This window comes from Bufo bufo, chromosome 2 (assembly GCF_905171765.1).
Source record: "Bufo bufo chromosome 2, aBufBuf1.1, whole genome shotgun sequence".
NCBI lineage: Eukaryota > Metazoa > Chordata > Amphibia > Anura > Bufonidae > Bufo > Bufo bufo.
In genome coordinates this window covers 436,556,785-436,576,369 of record NC_053390.1, presented here as the reverse complement: position 1 = coordinate 436,576,369, position 19,585 = coordinate 436,556,785, and the positions used below count along the sequence as shown (strand labels likewise).

The 19,585-nt window shown below is 42.7% G+C and overlaps 1 protein-coding gene across 2 annotated transcripts in view; it reads left to right on the top strand.

The window, feature by feature from the left end:
* Nucleotides 1-18,979, top strand: part of SLC35E1 (solute carrier family 35 member E1) — a 31,238-nt gene extending 12,259 nt beyond the window's left edge. For both annotated transcript variants that reach the window (XM_040417446.1, XM_040417447.1), the window contains exons 2-6: nt 3,714-3,784; nt 3,868-4,005; nt 5,053-5,178; nt 7,315-7,560; nt 17,861-18,979. In XM_040417446.1, coding sequence (XP_040273380.1) covers nt 3,714-3,784; nt 3,868-4,005; nt 5,053-5,178; nt 7,315-7,560; nt 17,861-18,088 — 809 coding nt within the window. In that variant the 3' untranslated portion in view covers nt 18,089-18,979. The remainder of the gene's footprint in view (nt 1-3,713; nt 3,785-3,867; nt 4,006-5,052; nt 5,179-7,314; nt 7,561-17,860) is intronic.
* The last annotated feature ends 606 nt before the right edge of the window (nt 18,980-19,585 follow it).

Sequence of the window (19,585 nt, the reverse complement as noted above, 5' to 3'; positions counted from 1 at the left end):
TTTCCGACCTCCTGCCCCGAATTGAACGGTTAACGCGTGCCTCAGTTGCAGATACCTAAAGAAAAAGTTACGAGGTAGTTCAAATTTCTCCTGCATCTGCAAAAAGGAGCATAGAGTGCCCCCAACATATAGGTCTCTCAGGGTAAGAACCCCGTGGGCCACAGATTCACTCCCTCCAATTCTTTCAGATGGGCAAACATAGGGTTATCCCATATCGGTATATCATCCGGGAGATCCTTAAATGATTGCATCTTGGCAGCACTCCATACCTGGTGAGCCAATTTGTGTATAGGGAGCAAGCGCATAGGAACAGAACGTGATCTTTCCAGCACTGGCCACAGGGAGGACATGCTTAAATATTCCCTGAGATAATATTCCGCATTTGGCAATTCTGATGTTAGAATCCAGGGGGTTAAGAATTTCAGCTGACCAGCTAAATAGTATAGGAAGAAATCGGGCAGGGCGGCACCACCCTCTAGCTTGGATCTCTGCAGAACATTAAGGGAAAGTTTCCGTCTAGACTCCCCCCAAATGAAATTAGCCACCAGTGACTGGATGTGACCAAAGAATCCCTGTGATACCGGTGTGCATGCATGCGCTAGGAGGTATAGCTCTTTGGCTAGGAGGATCATTTTGACCAGATTTAATCTCCCCATGGTTGATAACGGTAGGGTCTTCCATATTCTGAATTTATCGACGAACAGGGGTTCCAGGGATGCTATATTTAATGAATACACCAATTGTGGGTCCCTGGTGATCACAATTCCCAGATACTTGAAGTGGTCTACAACCGGCAAGTTACAGTATTGCGAGTGTCCATAGGGGCATAATTGCTGATTTCATCCAATTTATGTGCAAACCCGAGTATTCCCCGAACCTTTCTATTATGTCAATCGCTCTGGGGAGCGTAGTGTCAGGTTCATCCATAAAAAGGAGATCATCCGCGTATAATCCAACTTTATCTGCTCTGTCTCCCATGCACACCCCTTTAAAGACCTGGTCCTGCCTGATCCTTAGGGCAAGATGTTCTATCGCTATGGCGAACAAGAGCGGCAACAGGGGGCATCCTTGCCTAGTGCCTCTATGAAGTTTGAAGGACTCTGAGAGCGACCCGTTCACCAGTATATTAGCTTTGGGAATTTGGTATAGAATCTCCACCCACTTGACGAACTTAGGGCCAAATCCAAAACTCTGCAGCACTTCTATTAAGTACACCCACTCCACTGAATCAAAGGCTTTGGCTGTGTCCAGCGAAGCCAGAGCCCAGTGCTTGTCCCTTGTCACACCTATCTGCACGATGGCCTGGGCTCTCCTAATGTTATCAGATGTCAACCTACCCGGTATAAATCCTGACTGATCTTTATGCACTATAGTGGTGATTACCTTGTTTAATCTAGTAGCCAGTAGTCTTGTGAGTATTTTAGAATCTAGGTTCAGGAGCGAGATCTGTCTAGAAGACCCACACTCCAAAGGGTCTTTATCTGGCTTCAGGATTACCACTATAGTAGCATCATACATAGATTCTGGTAGCCGATGTCTTTGCTGAGAAGCTAAATATAGTTTAAGAAGTTCGGGCCCCAATACATCAGCATATTGAGTGTACACTTCTACCGGAATTCCGTCCGGACCAGGCGCTTTGCCCACTGGCAGATCCGTTTATTGCCATTTGAATTTCGTCTAGTGAAATATCGGCCTCTAGTAAGTTCCTGTCCTCATCGCTAAGCTGGGGGTGTGCTACCTGCGCTAAATAAAGCCCTAACTCAAGGGTGGTGTAGTGAGCCGCGGACTTGTAGAGATCTTGGTAGAACCCCTTAAAGCATTCCAGTATATCGCCGACTGATTCTACCACCGCGCCCTCAGAGTTCTTTATTCTGATGACCGGAGGGGACATACTAGTGCAACGCACAATGTGAGCAAGTAATTTACCCGCCTGATTACCCGACTCAAAGGATTGTTGCTTTAGAAAAAATAATTTACGCTCACTCTTTTCCCTCAGATGCATCATATAAAGCGTTCACTTAAGCATCCAGTCCTGCCAGTCACCTCAGAGGGATTAGACCTGAAGGAGTTCTCTACCTCCTTGCAATTCGCATGTAGTTCCAGTTCTTTGCGTGCCGAATCTCTTTTGATATAGGATATGGATGATTTGAGGCATCCCCTCAAGTAGGCTTTCAATGTCTCCCAAAGTAACAAATCGTCCGTCATCTCATCCTGCACTTCCAGAAATATCTGAAGCTGATCAGGAATTCTATCATTCGTGGTCATAAGAGACAACCAGAATGGATGAACACGCATTTTGACACTCTGTTTGATACCATCATAAAGTCTAAATTGAGCAAAAAACGGTGCATGGTCCGAGGGCCCCTGTGATCCATACCTAATATCTTTGAGATCTGTGTATACTGATCAATTCTGGACAGTGCGCCCCTGGCTGGAGTGAAGCAGGAGTACTCCCTCTGAAGTGGATGCCGCAGTCTCCACATAGTCAGGTCCATAAATATTGGGACATCGACATATTTCAAAAATTTTTTCTCTATACACCACCACAATGGATTTGAAATGAAACGAACAAGATGTGCTTTAACTGCAGACTGTCAGCTTTAATTTGAGGGTATTGACCTCCAAATCAGGTGAACGGTGTAGGAATTACAACAGTTTGCATATGTGCCTCCCACTTGCCCAGGCCCCTTGTCGCTTTTCATACAAAACCCCTCCCCTTTCACCCCTCTGGCCCACCCTAGGTTCTTCTGATCATTTCCTCCTCTTAGTGAGAAATCCAGCGCTGTTCAACAGATTCACTGCGCCTGCACACTTCATTCCCCATTATGGGCAGAGGCACAAGAGCATTTAATGCGCATGTGCCGGCCGGTACATCCCGATTTAGCCGGCCTTGTGCCTCTGCCCGTAATGGGAATGAAGTGCGTAGGCGCAGCGAATCTGTTGAATGAAGCTGTATTTCTCACTAAAAGGAGGATGTAATCAGAAGAGGGCAGAGCAAAGGGTGAAAGGGGAGGAGTTTCATATGAAAAGTGACGAGGGCCCTGGGCAACGGCCGCATGAACGCCGCCCCTGGGCACCTTCAGAAGCTAAGTGTTTTTCAGAGAAAATCGGCGATGGACAGCAATATGGAAGGTAGCATTCTAATATGGGGAATGTAATGGAAATCCTGATGTTAGTGTTCTATAATGGTGATTTTAGGTGAAAGACCTTTTAATCATGAGGAGTTTCTGCAGAAAGCACAGAACAAGCCTTTCATTATACAATGTATACATTTCATTTGCTGAAAATATATGACCTGCTTATGCATTTTATTGAAAAAAAATGTATAGTCTCAGTCTTGAACTTTCAACATTCTGGCACCATTGCTCCATCCTCCCTGATGTGTTTTGATTCCTTGAGTACAGTGGTAGCATGCCCATATACCACATGTGACCTCTGCAGCCTCTAAGGCTAGTAATTGGCTGCAGCAGTCACATGTGTTATATGAGCAGTTGCAGCAGTGAGGATTTGAGCGGTGGCACTGGAACAGAGGGTGTTCACAATGGTGAGTATAACATTTTTATATTATTGTAGTAGATTTCCTGTCATTTTTAATTTAATATGGGCAACCCCCCTTTTTACGTATTTACCACTGCCCATAGAATGAACTTTTTCTGGCGTCTTGTGGTGGCTTTTGTTATTTCGATGCTATTATTTTTGCTCTTTCATTTCAGTGAAGGCCACTATGCCAATATGGGTGGTGCTTCTTTCAAGGATAATAATGAAGGAAAAACAGTCTACTAAGGTCAGTATTGACTGGACTCTACATTACTGAATAGATACTGTATGTCTATAGCACGTTTAACATGTCTGGCTCCTTTATTACAGGTGTACGTCTCCCTGATTCCAATCATAGGAGGGGTCCTGCTGGCCACCGTTACAGAGATCTCCTTTGACATGTGGGGTCTGATCAGTGCATTGGCTGCAACGCTCTGCTTTTCTCTGCAGAACATCTTCTCCAAAAAGGTAGGTGTCGGTGACTTTATACTTTAGGCTCTGTTCACATCTGTGCTGGGGGCTTTTATCAAACACCAGACACCTTGGTGAAACCAATCAGCCTTTATTTTAAGTCACTGGGTCCACATGATGCCACTGGTGTCAATTAGGGATGAGCGAATCGACTTCAGATGAAACATCCGAAGTCGATTCCCATAAAACTTCGTTCCAATACTCTACGGAGCAGGAGCTCAGTACAGTATTAGAATGTATTGTCTCTGATGAGCCGAAGTTATTGCTTCGCGAGACTTTGCGTAATTTCATAAATGAATTTCTACTGTAAAAAAGCATTTTCCGAACTCTGGCTCGGTTCTAAGGTACCGCTTGGAACCGAACCTGAGTTCGGGAAATGTTTTTTTTTACAGTACAAATTAATTAATGAAGTTATTACGCGAAGTCTCGCAAGACTTTGAGAAGCAATAACTTTGGCTCATTAAAGCCAATACATTCTAATACTGTATGGAGCTCCTGCTCCGTACAGTATTGGAACAAAGTTTTATGCGAATCGACTTTGGATGTTTCATGTAGCAAATCCTTGGTCCTCTGCCTGTGGAAGGAGTTCTGGACTTTAGAGCTTGTTTTAGGCTTTGTGACCAACCAAGTTCACTTCATGCAGCTGTTTTTTTCCATATGGAAGAAACATATTCAGCAGTACAAAGTTGCCAGTGTAAGTATCTGTAAACCACTGAGCCTCTTAATTGATGGTGTCTCATTACTAGTAGGTGGGGATAGCAGCATCTTCACCCATTTCTTTCAGTACCAGTTGCTCCCTAACTGGATAGGAGCGACTTCAGGGATACCGTACAGTACCTGATGTCCAAAGGAACAGCTCATCATGGAATAGCTATATAGCAGTACGGTAAAAGTAGCTCTGCATTGAGGCACAGCTAGACATAGAAAAGATGTAAACGGGTATAGGGTAATTTGGTGCTTAAACAACTGATGATTATGATGTTTGCTAGTGTAGTCATGAAAATGTCAATACTGCTTATGTAAGAAGTTCTCTTATTTCTACAGGTGCTCCGAGACTCTCGGATTCATCATCTGCGCTTACTCAACCTCCTAGGTTGTCATGCTGTGTTTTTCATGATCCCCACATGGGTGTTATTAGACCTGTCATCCTTTTTAGTGGATAATGATCTGGTGAGTTGATGGGTATTTGCTGAGCATTTCACTGACATTTAAAGAATATATACTATAATACATGAGTTTATGACAAGCTATCCTTTATTTTGGCAGCTAAGAAGTACTGTGAACAAACTAATATCTGTGATTAGTAATATAGCAGTATAATATACTTTAAACCAATATATGAATGATTAGAACACCGCTGTTATCAAAATGTCTTTACAGAAATCATTTTGTACTAATCTAATAAATATACCGTATTTTCCGTACTATAAGACGCACCAGCCCATAAGGTGCACCTAGGTTTTAGAGGATGACAATAAGAAAAAAATATTTTTCATTAAACCTCAGATCAGACCACCCACCAGACCCCTAATGTTAAGACCTCATATCAGAGCCCAATATAAAGACCCCCCCCCTCCCCCCGCCCCATGACTCATATCAGCCCCCTGCCATATTTCATCACCCTCAGGCTACTTTCATACTAGGTTTTTTTTTTGCAGATCCGTCATGGCTCTGCAAAAAACGCTTTTGTTACAATAATACAATCGCATGCATCCGTCATGAACGGATCCAGTTGTATTATGTGGGGGATGGATCCGTTTTCTATTGTCAGAGAAAACTGATCCATCCCCATTGACTTACATTGTGTGCCAGGATCAGTTTGGCTCTGTTTAGTCAGGTGGACAGCAAAACGCTGTAAGCAGCATTTTGGTGTCCGCCTCCAAATCGCAATGGACACGGAACAGAGACAAACTGATGCATTCTGAGCAGATCCTTTTCCATTCAGAATGCATTAGGGCAAAACTAATTTGTTTTGGACCGCTTGTGAGAGCCGTGAACGGATCTCTCAAACGGAAAGCCAAAACGCTAGTGTGAAAGTAGCCTCAGTCGTATATGAGCAGCTCCCAGCCATGTTTGTGCAGCCCCCAGCCTCAGATCACAAAATAAAAAATCCACTTACCTCTCCTGCTCTGAACGGCACCGCTCCATACCTCCAGCATGCTGTCTATCTTCTTCATGCTGCGGCTTTACTTTGACCCGACGCACAGAGCGCCCTCACACTGTGCGCAGCCACAGTACAGCCGAGGACCAGGAAGCAGAGAGGACAGAGCCTTCACCGCTTCCCGGTCATCTGGTACTAATGAGAGCTTCCATAATGGGAGCACTCATTAGTATTCACCCTATAAGACGCAGTGATGTTTCCCCCCACTTTGGGGGGGGGAAGTTTGTCTTATGGGGCGAAAAATACTGTACTTGGCACCATGTGATGACTGGTTAATGTATCTTGTAAATCTCCTGAATTTCACATTTCTTTATTAAATAAAAAGTCCTCTGCCATCCTTGTCCATCCTTTTAATGGCTTGTCATGTCATGAATACACATAAGCAATGATTGCTCAGAGACTTGGAGGCATGCAACTTTGCCTCATTTTTACCAAATGTTCATTAAAGTGCATGATAACCCTCAATAGTAATACACATTACATTGACTTCTCCCGAAAGAAACATTGTAAGATGACATTAAAGGGGGTTGTCTTTCCTCAGGATAAGCCATCACCACTCAGATACCATACACCCCCACTGATCAGCTGTTTTGGTGTAGTCCGCACTGGGATTACACTGCACAGTCAACATTGTAGTGGACTGCACTCGTCTTATTGAAGTCAATGGGAGAAGCATTGCAGTGATGTGCACAGTCCACTGCAATGTTGACAGTGCTCTGTAGCCAACTTCCTTAAAGTGTGGACAACGCCTTTAATTATTCATCTGAAATGATGGCAGATGCACTAGAAATTTTAGCTGCTAAAAGACCTAAACTAGTTTGGGGTAAAATAGCTCACTTTATGGCACTTAGAACCGTTGTAGCAGGAAACTGTTCACATTGTTACAAAACCCTCCTTGAGCCCTTCTACCCATATGACCAAATCTTGACATCCGAAATGGCATCGCCTCAAAAGTGTCTGCTCTGCTGTAGGTGCTCTTGGCTAACACTATATCAACCTGTGCTTGTCACACTGACTACTTTTCAGGGGACCTTTAGATCCAAGAAGCAGATTCATCAGAAATGAAGACCTAGGTAAATGAAGTCAATATTTAGGTTTATTAATTTGTGTCCTTTTTGCCATTCTCTTCTGTTTTTCATCTTCAGGCTTCTGTTTCCCAATGGTCATGGACGCTCCTCCTCCTCGTGATCAGTGGAACATGCAACTTTGCCCAGAATCTCATTGCTTTCAGCATTTTGAACCTTATTAGTCCGCTCAGTTATTCTGTGGCAAATGCCACCAAAAGGATCATGGTCATCACAGTATCTCTCATTTTGCTTCGTAATCCTGTGACTTTAACCAATGTTCTTGGAATGTTGACTGCAATTCTTGGAGTATTTCTTTATAACAAGGTGAGTGGAGAACAAAAGTGTGGCTTTCATACTTAATATAATAGACAGGCACACTTCATCTGGAATAACCCAGAGGCCACAATATTCTCAAGTTATTTATTAGATATCCCCCTAAACAGAATAACATGAAACAAAATAAAAATATCCCAAAAATATCTCTCCTAATGCATATAATCTAAAATCATTTTAAAACCTGATCTATACACAATTTGAAAAATAACAAACAATAATATCAACTTCAATATTAGATACTCCTCTCTCTATCCATATCCAATATGGCTGTATCAATATCGCTGTTATATATGCTTCAGTAGTTGTTGATATCTATATGAATATCTGTTATACTGAAGCATATATTTCCATATAAAGTGTAGCTATTGGATATATATGGTTACGGGGCACTCATAGTTGTCATCTTATATGTTATCACACAGTGGATATAAAAAGTATACACACCCCTGTTAAAATGTCAGGTTTCTGTGATGTAAAAAAAATGAGACAAAGATAAATCATTTCAGAACTTTTTCCACCTTTTAATGTGACCTATAAACTGTACAACTCAATTAAAAAAGAAACAGAAATTTTTTAGGTAGAGGGAACAAAAAATATAAAAATAAAATATGGTTGCATAGGTGTGCACACCCTTAAACTAATACTTTGAAGCACCATTTTATTACAGCACTTAGTCTTTTTGGGTGTGAGTCTATCAGCATGGCACATTTTGACTTGGCAAGATTTGACCACTCTTCTTTGCAAAAACACTCCAAATCTGTCAGATTGCGAGGGCATCTCCTGTGCACAGCCCTCTTCAGATCACCCCACAGATTTCCAATCTGATTCAGGTCTGGGCTCTGGCTGGGCCATTCCAAAACTTTAATCTTCTTCTGGTGAAGCCATTCCTTTGTTGATTTGGATGTATGCTTTGTGTCGTTGTCATGCTGAAAGATTCATGTTCAGCTTTTTAGCAGAAGCCTGAAGGTTTTGTGCCAATATTGACTGGCATTTGAAACTGTTCATAATTCTCTCTAGCTTAACTAAGGCCCCAGTTCCAACTGAAGAAAAACAGCCCCAAAGCATGATGCTGCCACCACCATGCTTCACTGTGGGTATGGTGTTCTTTTGGTGATGTGCAGTGTTGTTTTTGCGCCAAATATATCTTTTTGAATTATGACCAAAAAGTTCAACCTTGGGTTCATCAGACCATAACACCTTTTCCCACATGCTTTTGGGAGACTTCAGATGTGTTTTTGAAAAATATAGCCTGGCTTGGATGTTTTTCTTCGTAAGAAAAGGCTTTCGTCTTGCCACTCTACCCCATAGCCCAGACATATGAAGAGTATGGGAGATTGTTGTCACATGTACCACACAGCCAGTTCTTGCCAGATATTCCCGCAGCTCCTTTAATGTTGCTGTAGGGCTCTTGGTAGCCTCCCAGACCAGTTTTCTTCTCATCTTTTCATCAATTTTGGAGGGATGTCCAGTTCTTGGTAATGTCACTGTTGTGCCATATTTTCTCCACTTGATGATGACTGTCTCCACTGTGTTCCATGGTATATCTAATGCCTTGGAAATTCTTTCGTACCCTTCTCCTAAATGATACCTTTTAACAATGAGATCCCTCTGATGCTTTGGAAGCTCTCTGTGGACCATGGCTTTTGGAAAGACCAACTAGAGCAGCTGAACTTTATTTGGGGTTAATCAGATGGCAGGTGTATGCTGACTCCTATTTAACTTTATTTTTTTTTTTTTTTAAACATCTTTTTATTGAAGTGGAAGATTACATACAAAACAAATATTTGTATCATACAGAAAATAATGACATTTTCACTTGATAATACATATCGTTGATCATAACTCAAGTCCATCTTTCCACATCATTTTCAATTTTTTCCTCCCCTCCCCTCAACAATCCATCCCCCTCCACCCCCCCCACCCCCCAAAACTCCCCCAACCCCCCAAAACTCCCCCAACCAGGAACACTGATTTGAGACACTAATGCTTTCTGTTTGCTTTACATGTGTATCGGAAGCTCCCTCCATCCCAATTATGTTTCCAATTTCCCTAGTCTATTAGCCAGTTGCTCTTCCAGGTACCATTTTGTCAACCTGAACGGGTCCATAAGCTCCTTAATCTCGCTACATGACAGCAGCTTCTCTGCAAAGGTCCTCCATTTTTTGATAAACTTCTTGACCAAACGCTCCTTATCCTGTTCTACCTCAAGCCTCTCCAAATAAAGGACCGCCTTCATCATACCCAACACCTCTTCCCGAGACGGCACTTCTTTTTCCAACCAATGCCTTAAAAGGGCTTTCTTTACAGCCATCAACATAAGATGTACCCCTCCTTTGGTGACTACTGTACCCATTTCCTCATCCTGATTTATGGGTATATAGTGAAAAATGCACTGTTGGGGTGATAATCCCACCGTTTCCCCCCAAACTTCTTTTATTGTATCTACCAATTTTTGCCACAAGGGGTTCACTTTCGGGCATTCCCATATAGCATGTAAAAGCCCAGCTCTTGGGAGATTGCACTTGGGGCATTTCCGCAGGTAATGAGCAGTAGCGTCTCGATATGACAAATTATAGGCATACGTCGCCCTATGCATAAGTCTTAATTGCGTTTCTCTCCACTGTTCATTATATGTGGCCCGCCTTACCAAGTCAAGACCCACTCTCATTTTTTTTGCAATGTTTTGGTCCTGCAGCTCTCTTTCCCAGGGCTTGTATGCCCCCTTCACCAAACCTATTGTTTGGATATTATGAATCCTATTGTGCAGCTCTGACAAAGACATGCGGGAACCACTTCTGCCTAGCAAAGCTGAAAACCATGCCAGATTCTCCAAGTCTCCTAAAGAGCTCGCCTGCGCTTTACAATAACTTTTGATCTGTTGGTAAGGGAGATAGTGTGCGTCTCGCATGTCATATTTCTGTTTGAACTGTTCCCATGATTGCCATTGGACCGTATTATCCAGCAGCAGATCACGAAGTCTGGTGATGTTTTTGTCCCTCCATCCCTGAAATAAGGTATTCTCCCTACCTTGGGGAAAAGCCGGGAGTGTCCACAGCGGCATCCTAGGAGAAATGTAGTAAGGGAGCCCATAGATCTTTTAACTTTATTTTAAATGTGATTGCTTAATTCTGAACACAGCTACATCCCCAGTTATATTATATTATTTTAGTTATTTTTATATATTTTTTTTCCCTCTACCTAAAAGATTTCAGTTTGTTTTTCAATTGAGTTGTACAGTTTATAGGTCACATTAAAGGTGGAAAAAGTTCTGAAATGATTTATCTTTCTCATTTTTTTACATCACAGAAACCTGACATTTTAACAGCGGTGTGTAGACTTTTTATATCCACTGTATATTTTCTACTACCAAAATCCACTGATAAGATTCAAATTGTCTGTGTTTATAGCTGTGTAATTTATACACTTCAGATATTTGGCAGCCCACTTTTATGAGTATACACAATATGAGTTTCTGTTCACTGATGGGAGTTTGACCACTCCTAATGACGCTTATATTATGTCCGTAACTTGTGTTTTGATTATGCACATCCCTCCATTAGTAATATGTTTGCAAAGTTTATGTACTTACTGTTGGTGGATAGTGGTGTTCCGACAGTGGCGTCCCACGTGGCTATTACTGCCGTTTACCACGTACCTCCACTTCCTTCAGTTGTATACTCATAAAAGTGGACTACCAGATATCAGAAGTGTATAAATTACACAGCTATAAACATGGACAATTTTGAATCTTATCAGTGGATTTTGGCAGTAGAAAATATACCGTAGATAGAATCTAGATTATATACTGTGTGATAACATATAAGATAACTGAGTGGCCCATAACCATATATATCCAATAGCTACACTTTATATTGAAATATATGCTTCAGTATAACAGATATTAACCTCTTCCCGACCGCAATCTGTATATATACGTGATAGCTGCACATACCCCGTGCAGCTATCACGTGTATAAACGTCAAACCAGCTCTTTAATCCAAGCGCTGCAAAGCGCTTGGATTAAAGCTTCTGCCCAAGCCCTGCTGCTGTCACGGACAGCATACAGTGCAGTAATGCCGGCAAGGGACCAATCAGAGCGGCCCCTTGCCGACAATCGATCCGATTGGTTAGTCTGTGCAGACTAACCAATCGGATCGCGGCAGTGAAAAAAATGCCGGTTTCATACTCTGATCTGCGCTCTGCAGATCAGAGCATGAAATCAGGTAGGGTCCTCATAATACCCCCCCATCTGTGCCCCCGATCTGTGGCTGTGCCCCTCCAAGCCCCCCCTTGTGTCCGTCTGCAGATCATCTAGAGGCAGGCAGCTGCCCTGATGCGGTCCGCCCCCTCCCCGCCCCATGCTTTCATTCTGACCCGCCCATCCTGCCCCAGCCTCCCTCAATATTGGCGGCCATACCCCCCCCCCCCTTTCCAGCGCTGCCCCCGAACCCCCCAATCCCCCTGCTGTTTGTGATCGCGGCGGCTCCATTACTGAGCCGCCGCCATCTGCAGAGCCCCTGCAACCCCATAGATGCCGCGATTGCAGCATTTATGGGGTTAATAGAGGGAGGGAGCTCCCTCTCTCAACCATCGGGGCTGCAGCGCTGTGATTGCGGCACCCGATAATGCCACCTACAGGGCATTACAGGGCATCTAATAGTATTATACTTTGCAATGCAAGAGCATTGCAAAGTATAGTACAGCCATCAGCTTCACTGGATCTTCATGATCCAAGTGGGACTTGATAAAAAAAGAAAGTGAAAATAATAAAAATGAAAAAAAAAAATGTAAATTAAAAAAATAAATTGCCTTTTTCTATATAAAAAATGAAATAAACTACACATATTAGGTGTCACCGCGTCCGTAACAACCGTCTCTATAAATATATCACATGATAGACCCCGTCCGATAAACACCATAAAAATAAAATAAAAAAAAGTGTCAAAAAAGCTATTTTTGTCACCTTACATCACAAAAAGTGCAACAGCAAGCAATCAAAAGGGTTTATGACCCCCAAAATAGTACCAATCAAACCGTCACCTCGTTCCGCAAAAAATGATACCCTATTTAAGACAATCGCCCAAAAAATAAAAAAGCTATGGCTCAGACTATAGAGACACTAAAACATCATTTTTTTGGTTTCAGAAATGCTATTATTGTGTAAAACTTAAATAAATAAGAAAAAGTATACATATTAGGTATTGCCACGTCCGTAACGATCTTTTCTATAAAACTATCACATGACCTAACTTATCAGATGAACGCTGTAAAAATAAATAAATGAAAACTGTTCCAAAACAGCCAATTTTTGGGTCACCTTGCCCCATAAAGTGTAATAATTAATCAAAAAATCCTATGTACCCAAAAATGGTACCAATAAAAACCAACACTTTCTGCAAAAAACGAGCCCCTGCGCAAGACGATCGGCAGAAAAATAAAAAACATATGGCGTTCAGAAAACCAATCCAGCACAATCTACCTTCCAAAAACCGTATGGCATTCCTTTCTTTCTGCGCCCTGCCGTGTGCCCGTACAGCAGTTTACGACCACATGTGGGGTGTTTCTGTAAACCGCGGAATCAGGGTAATAAATATTGAGTTTTGTTTGGCTGTTAACCCTCAATGTGTTAAAGAAAAAAAATTATAAAATGGAAAATCTGCCAAAAAAGTGAAATTTAGAAATTTCATCTCCATTTTCCTTTAATTCTTGTGGAACGCCTAAAGGGTTAACAAAGTTTGTAAAATCAGTTTTGAGTAACTTGAGGGGTGTAGTTTCTACAATGGGGTCATTTATGGGGGTATCCACTATGTAGGCCCCACAAAGTGACTTCAGACCTGAACTGGTTCTTAAAAAGTGGGTTTTGGAAATTTTCTTAAAAATTGTAAGAATTGCTTCTAAACTTCTAAGCCTTGTAACGTCCTAAAAAAATAAAATGACATTTCCAAAATGATGCCAACATAAAGTAGACATATGGGGAATGTTAAGTAATAAATATTTTATTAGGTATCACTTTCTGTTTTAGAAGCAGAGAAATTGAAATTTGGAAAATTGTGAATTTTTCAAAATTTTTGCTAAATTTGTGATTTTTTCATAAATAAAGGTGAAATATATTGACTCAAATTTATTACTATCATGAAGTACAATGTGTCACGAGAAAACAATCTCAGAATGGCGTGGATAAGTAAAAGTGTTCCAAAGCTATTACCACATAAAGTAACGCATGTCAGATTTGTAAATTTTGACCTGGACACTGGGGCATCAATGACCCTTGGTCATGAAAGGGTTAATATAGATAACAACTACCGAAGCATATATAACAGTGATATTGATACAGCCATATTGGATATGGCTAGAGAGAGGAGTATCTAATATTGAAATTGATAGTTATTTTTCATATTGTGTATAGATCAGGTTTTAAATTTATTTTAGATTATATGTATTAGGAGATATACACTGCTCAAAAAAATAAAGGGAACACAAAAATAACACATCCTAGATCTGAATTAATTAAATATTATTTTGAAATACTTTGTTCTTTACATAGTTGAATGTGCTGACAACAAAATCACACAAAAATAAAAAAATGGAAATCAAATTTTTCAACCCATGGAGGTCTGGATTTGGAGTCACACTCAAAATTAAAGTGGAAAAACACACTACAGGCTGATCCAACTTTGATGTAATGTCCTTAAAACAATGCAAAATGAGGCTCAGTAGTGTGTGTGGCCTCCACGTGCCTGTATGACCTCCCTACAATGCCTGTGCATGCTCCTGATGAGGTGGCGGACGGTCTCCTGAGGGATCTCCTCCCAGACCGGGACTAAAGCATCTGCCAACTCCTGGACAGTCTGTGGTGCAACGTGACGTTGGTGGATAGAGCGAGACATGATGTCCCAGATGTGCTCAATTGGATTCAGGTCTGGGGAACGGGCGGGCCAGTCCATAGCATCAATGCCTTCGTCTTGCAGGAACTGCTGACACACTCCAGCCACATTAGGTCTAGCATTGTCTTGCATTAGGAGGAACCCAGGGCCAACCGCACCAGCATATGGTTTCATAAGGGGTCTGAGGATCTCATCTCGGTACCTAATGGCAGTCAGGCTACCTCTGGCGAGCACATGGAGGGCTGTGCGGCCCTCAAAAGAAATGCCACCCCACACCATTAATGACCCAATGCCAAACCGCATGCTGGAGGATGTTGCAGGCAGCAGAACGTTTTCCACGGCGTCTCCAGACTCTGTCACGTCTGTCACATGTGCTCAGTGTGAACCTGCTTTCATCTGTGAAGAGCACAGGGCGCCAGTGGCGAATTTGCCAATCTTGGTGTTCTCTGGCAAATGCCAAACGTCCTGCACGGTGTTGGGCTGTAAGCACAACCCTCACCTGTGGACGTCGGGCCCTCATATCACCCTCATGGAGTCTGTTTCTGACCGTTTGAGCAGACACATGCACATTTGTGGCCTGCTGGAGGTCATTTTGCAGGGCTCTGGCAGTGCTCCTCCTGTTCCTCCTTGCACAAAGGCGGAGGTAGCGGTTCTGCTGCTGGGTTGTTGCCCTCCTACGGCCTCCTCCACATCTCCTGATGTACTGGCCTGTCTCCTGGTAGCGCCTCCTTGCTCTGTACACTACGCTGACAGACACAGCTAACCTTCTTGCCACAGCTCGCATTGATGTGCCATCCTGGATAAGCTGCACTACGTGAGCCACTTGTGTGGGTTGTAGACTCCGTCTCATGCTACCACTAGAGTGAAAGCACCGCCAGCATTCAAAAGTGACCAAAACATCAGCCAGAAAGCATAGGAACTGAGAAGTGTTCTGTGGTTACCACCTGCAGAACCACTCCTTTATTGGGGGTGTCTTGCTAATTGCCTATAATTTCCACCTGTTGTCTATCCCATTTGCACAACAGCATGTGAAATTGATTGTCACTCAGTGTTGCTTCCTAAGTGGACAGTTTGATTTCACAGAAGTGTGATTGACTTGGAGTTACATTAAGTGTTCCCTTTATTTTTTTTGAGCAGTGTATTTTTATGTTATTCTGTTTAGGGGGATATCTAATAAATAACTTGAGAATATTGTGGTCTCTGGGTTATTCCACATGAAGTGTGCCTGTCTATTATATTAATTTATTACATTGTGACTGGGTGAAGTCACATAGATAGAGCACCTTATCCAACATAATCAGTGGGTGAGCCGCTATTCCATATATACTGGCTTTCATACTTATTATACTGTAGAAACATGCTATGGTTGGGAATCAGTATTTTCTTGTGTATGTGTAGTCACAATATATTAGCATATCTATACAGTTTTCTGGGACTACAACATTGTTGTCCTGTCCTTATGATAGGCTTTTAGCATCAGATCATGGGGACTCAATTCCTGGCGCTTGCGTCCGTTAGTTAACTGAAGGGACTGCAGTGCTTCACCAAGTGCCTCACTTGCTTTGCTGTTTACCAGACACGGTGCCATACTTTTTGTAATGGTTATGTCTGGTATTGCAGCTCAGTGCTTTTTAAGTTAAAGGGGTATTCCCTTTAGGATATGCCCCCATTGTCTGATAGGTGCGGGTCCCACCGCTGGGACCCGCACCTAGAACGAAGCGGGGAGTGCTGTGGCTGGAGGACCCCGGATTTCCCGGGGTCCGTCCACCACCAAGCGCTGCTCCCATAGAAGTCAATGGGAGCGCACCTCGCATGCGCGGTCCAGGCTCCTATTCATTTCTATGGGGCAGACTGCAATAGCTGAGCCAGTGTTTGGCTATTTTCGGCAGCCCCATAGAAATTAATGGAGGGCGGCTGCGTATGATGTGTTCATTTCCCCGGCTCCGTTCTCATTGTAAGTATGGGACCTGCACCTATCAGACAATGGGGGCATATCCTAGAGATATGCCCCCATTGTCTGAGATGGGACAACCCCTTTAATGGTACTAAGCTGCAGTACCAAGCATCGAGTTGTACACTGGAGTGCTGCAGCCCTTTTAGTCAGATGATCAGTGTATGTGCAGAGAGTTGGACCCCCACCAATCTGAAATGAATTGCTTATTCTAGGGATAGGACATCAGTTTTGTAGTTGGAGATACCCATTTTAAGATTGCAACTTGAAATAAGATATGAAAATTGTCCCCACCCCAAGAGTCACAATAACAGCCTAAGAAATGGCAATCAGTATGAATGATGTTCATTCAAAACAGTTTTGTCCTTTCCTGCCTGCACAAGCTCTGTTCTGCATGATCAGTGGTGGGGGTTGTGGTCTTGGGGGGGAGGGGGTTAAAGGGTTTTATGGGACTGTAATATTGATGACATAAACTGCAGTCATATCATATCAGTTGGGTTCCTACTCCCAGCACCCAGTTGGCCATTTAGTGGGCTGCTGCACTGTGTAACAGGCACAGAACATCGTAGCTCCATATACTGGGTAGTGGCTGTGAATGGCACTACAGTACTGCTCCTATTCACTTAAAAGGAGTCTGTCACCACTTTTGACCATACTAAACTGTCGACAGCACTAGGTAAGGGCTGTGGAGAGCAGTATAAACATATCTTTTATGGACCTTTTTTCACCAAAAGTAGTGTGAATATGAAGTTCTGCTCAGGGCAGGGGTTCACCACGAAGTGCCCTCTACATTGAGCTGCTTGACAGCCGTCCCCTCTGATCTGAATGACAGTTATAGTAGCCAGCCAGGAGATCAATATGGCTGTCACTCAGAGCAGAGGCGGGCTGTGAGTCAGCGCAATGCAGGGAGTACTTAAAGGGAACCTGTCACTGGGATTTTGTGAATAGAGCTGAGGACATGGGTTGCTAGATGGCAAATGCAAATTAACCTGAGATGAGTCCTGTACGTGAGATGAGTCAGGTTAATTTGCATATATATCAAATAGTTTTATTTTACACAATAAAAGCACACAGAGCTATGGGGACTGGGTATTGAGGACATCTAGCAACCCATGTCCTCAGCTCTATACCCAAAATCCCGGTGACGGGTTCCCTTTAACAGTGAAGCCCTGCCTTGGGCACTTGAGAGGGCAGATTTATGGCAGAATAAAACTTCATATTCGCGCTACTTTTGGTAAGAAAAGCTTCCCAAAAGGTGTCCTTGTACTGCTCTCCCCATGCCCTGACTACTGCTGTCAGCAGTTTAGCATGGTCAAACCTGATGACAGACTCCCTTTAAATATGAGCAGCGCTGCAGTACCTTTTACGGTCCCCCTTCAATGTATTTGTGAATATTATTATTAGCTGCTATTAATCATTTATGTTGATCAGTTATTTTGTGTGCTTGTTTCAGGCCAAGTATGATGCTAACAAAGAGGCAAAGAAGCAGTTACTTCCTCTTGAAAGTTCTGAAATTCAGGGACTGGATCACCACCGTGATCTTCCTGAAAAGCTGCAGAATGGAATACCCTCCTTTACCCCTGGAAGGGACTATCAGTATGGTCGGACCAGTGTACTGACTGATCACTTTCAGTACAGTCGACAGAATCATCCCAACACACACAACAGATATGATGTCTGAAGCATCTTTCCTAACAAGCATTCCCTCCTTATCCCAGCTTCATTCCCCTTATTCCGAATGCAGCAAGGCAGATTGTGTTCTGCACCGTTGGCCAACTCGCCGATCATTGTCTCCTTTTAGAATATGACGTGTTGCTTGCTCACTGGAAGCAGAGGAATGACGACGAGGAATTTTATCGGCCATGGTCAAATGTGATCCAATCCTCAATTGAATTGTTCCGTTACTCCCACATCTTCAGAAGTATCTCAAGGCTGCTGCATGCAATTCTGTGACCTTTTAAGAAGTGGAATCCGTTTTTTGTTTTTCCTTGTAAGCCTTTTTTTTATTTTTTATCCCCCCCGCAAATCAATTGTATAAAAAGACTTGATGCCAAATGTGGCTCATTCTTGGATTTTAGAACTGTACATTGGAGTGTAAAATAGTTGTGAGTATACCTTACCCATTTCTTCAGATTTAGAAGGGATCGTTGAAATTGATGCTCTCTATATTGAGGGTATTTTTCTGTGATAAGCAAGAAGAGGGCATTGATGAAGAGTAAAGAAGTTGCTCTATCCCGTAGCTGTATGTAGGAAACAAATCTGATTGCTAGGAGTTGGTTTTTGCACAGTTTACTACACACCTAAAACGTTTTGCACATAAAACAGCACAATTGTTGCATCAGAATAATGGTTATAGGATATAAACATAGAACTGGCACAACTGTGTTGTGACCTGTAGTAAAAATGTGATTTTGGAGAAGTAAACCATTAAGGCAAGTATCCACCGCCAGTCTAAATGTAAGACCGCTTCCTTGCTGGCTTAAATTTAGACCATTTTCTACGACTAAAATAGGCATAGAAAATGATGAGAGATGGGCCTGTTGGCCTGTCCCCTTCACTGCCCACACCTGGTGTCAGCTGGAGAAAAGTCGTAGGTTGTGGCGCAAATGACCTTTGCGCCACAATCTGCCCCAGAAATATGCTTAATATAGGTGTATTTCTGATAGTAAATGGCCCCCATAGACCTTTAAAATACTGAGCCTCAGTTGACTATAGTATCAAATAGGCCACATGCACATGACCATGTCCGTATTGCAGTCTGCAAACTACAGATACCTTCCGTGTGCACTCCGACTCGGCATTTTGCTCACTCCTATCACTAGAAATGACTATTCTCATCAACGGACAAGAATAGGACATGTTCTATAATTTACGGAATGGACATACCGATGCAGACAGCACCAGGACCCATAGAAATGAATGGGTCCGTGTGCTATCCACAAAAAATAAGGCTCAGACGTGGATGCAATATACAGTTGTGTGCATGAGCCCACAGCATCAATTCGGATCACTCCTAGTGTTTTCCAGCCTGTGCTTGGAAATCAAGAGGTGCAGTCTGGTTAGCCGCTATGGACAAATGCTGCGCTATTGTAAATACGTAAGGTATATTTCCAAATATTTTTTATGTTCCTTAACCTGGTATTTATTAAAACTGCCTTTTATTTTGTAAAAAGTAGAA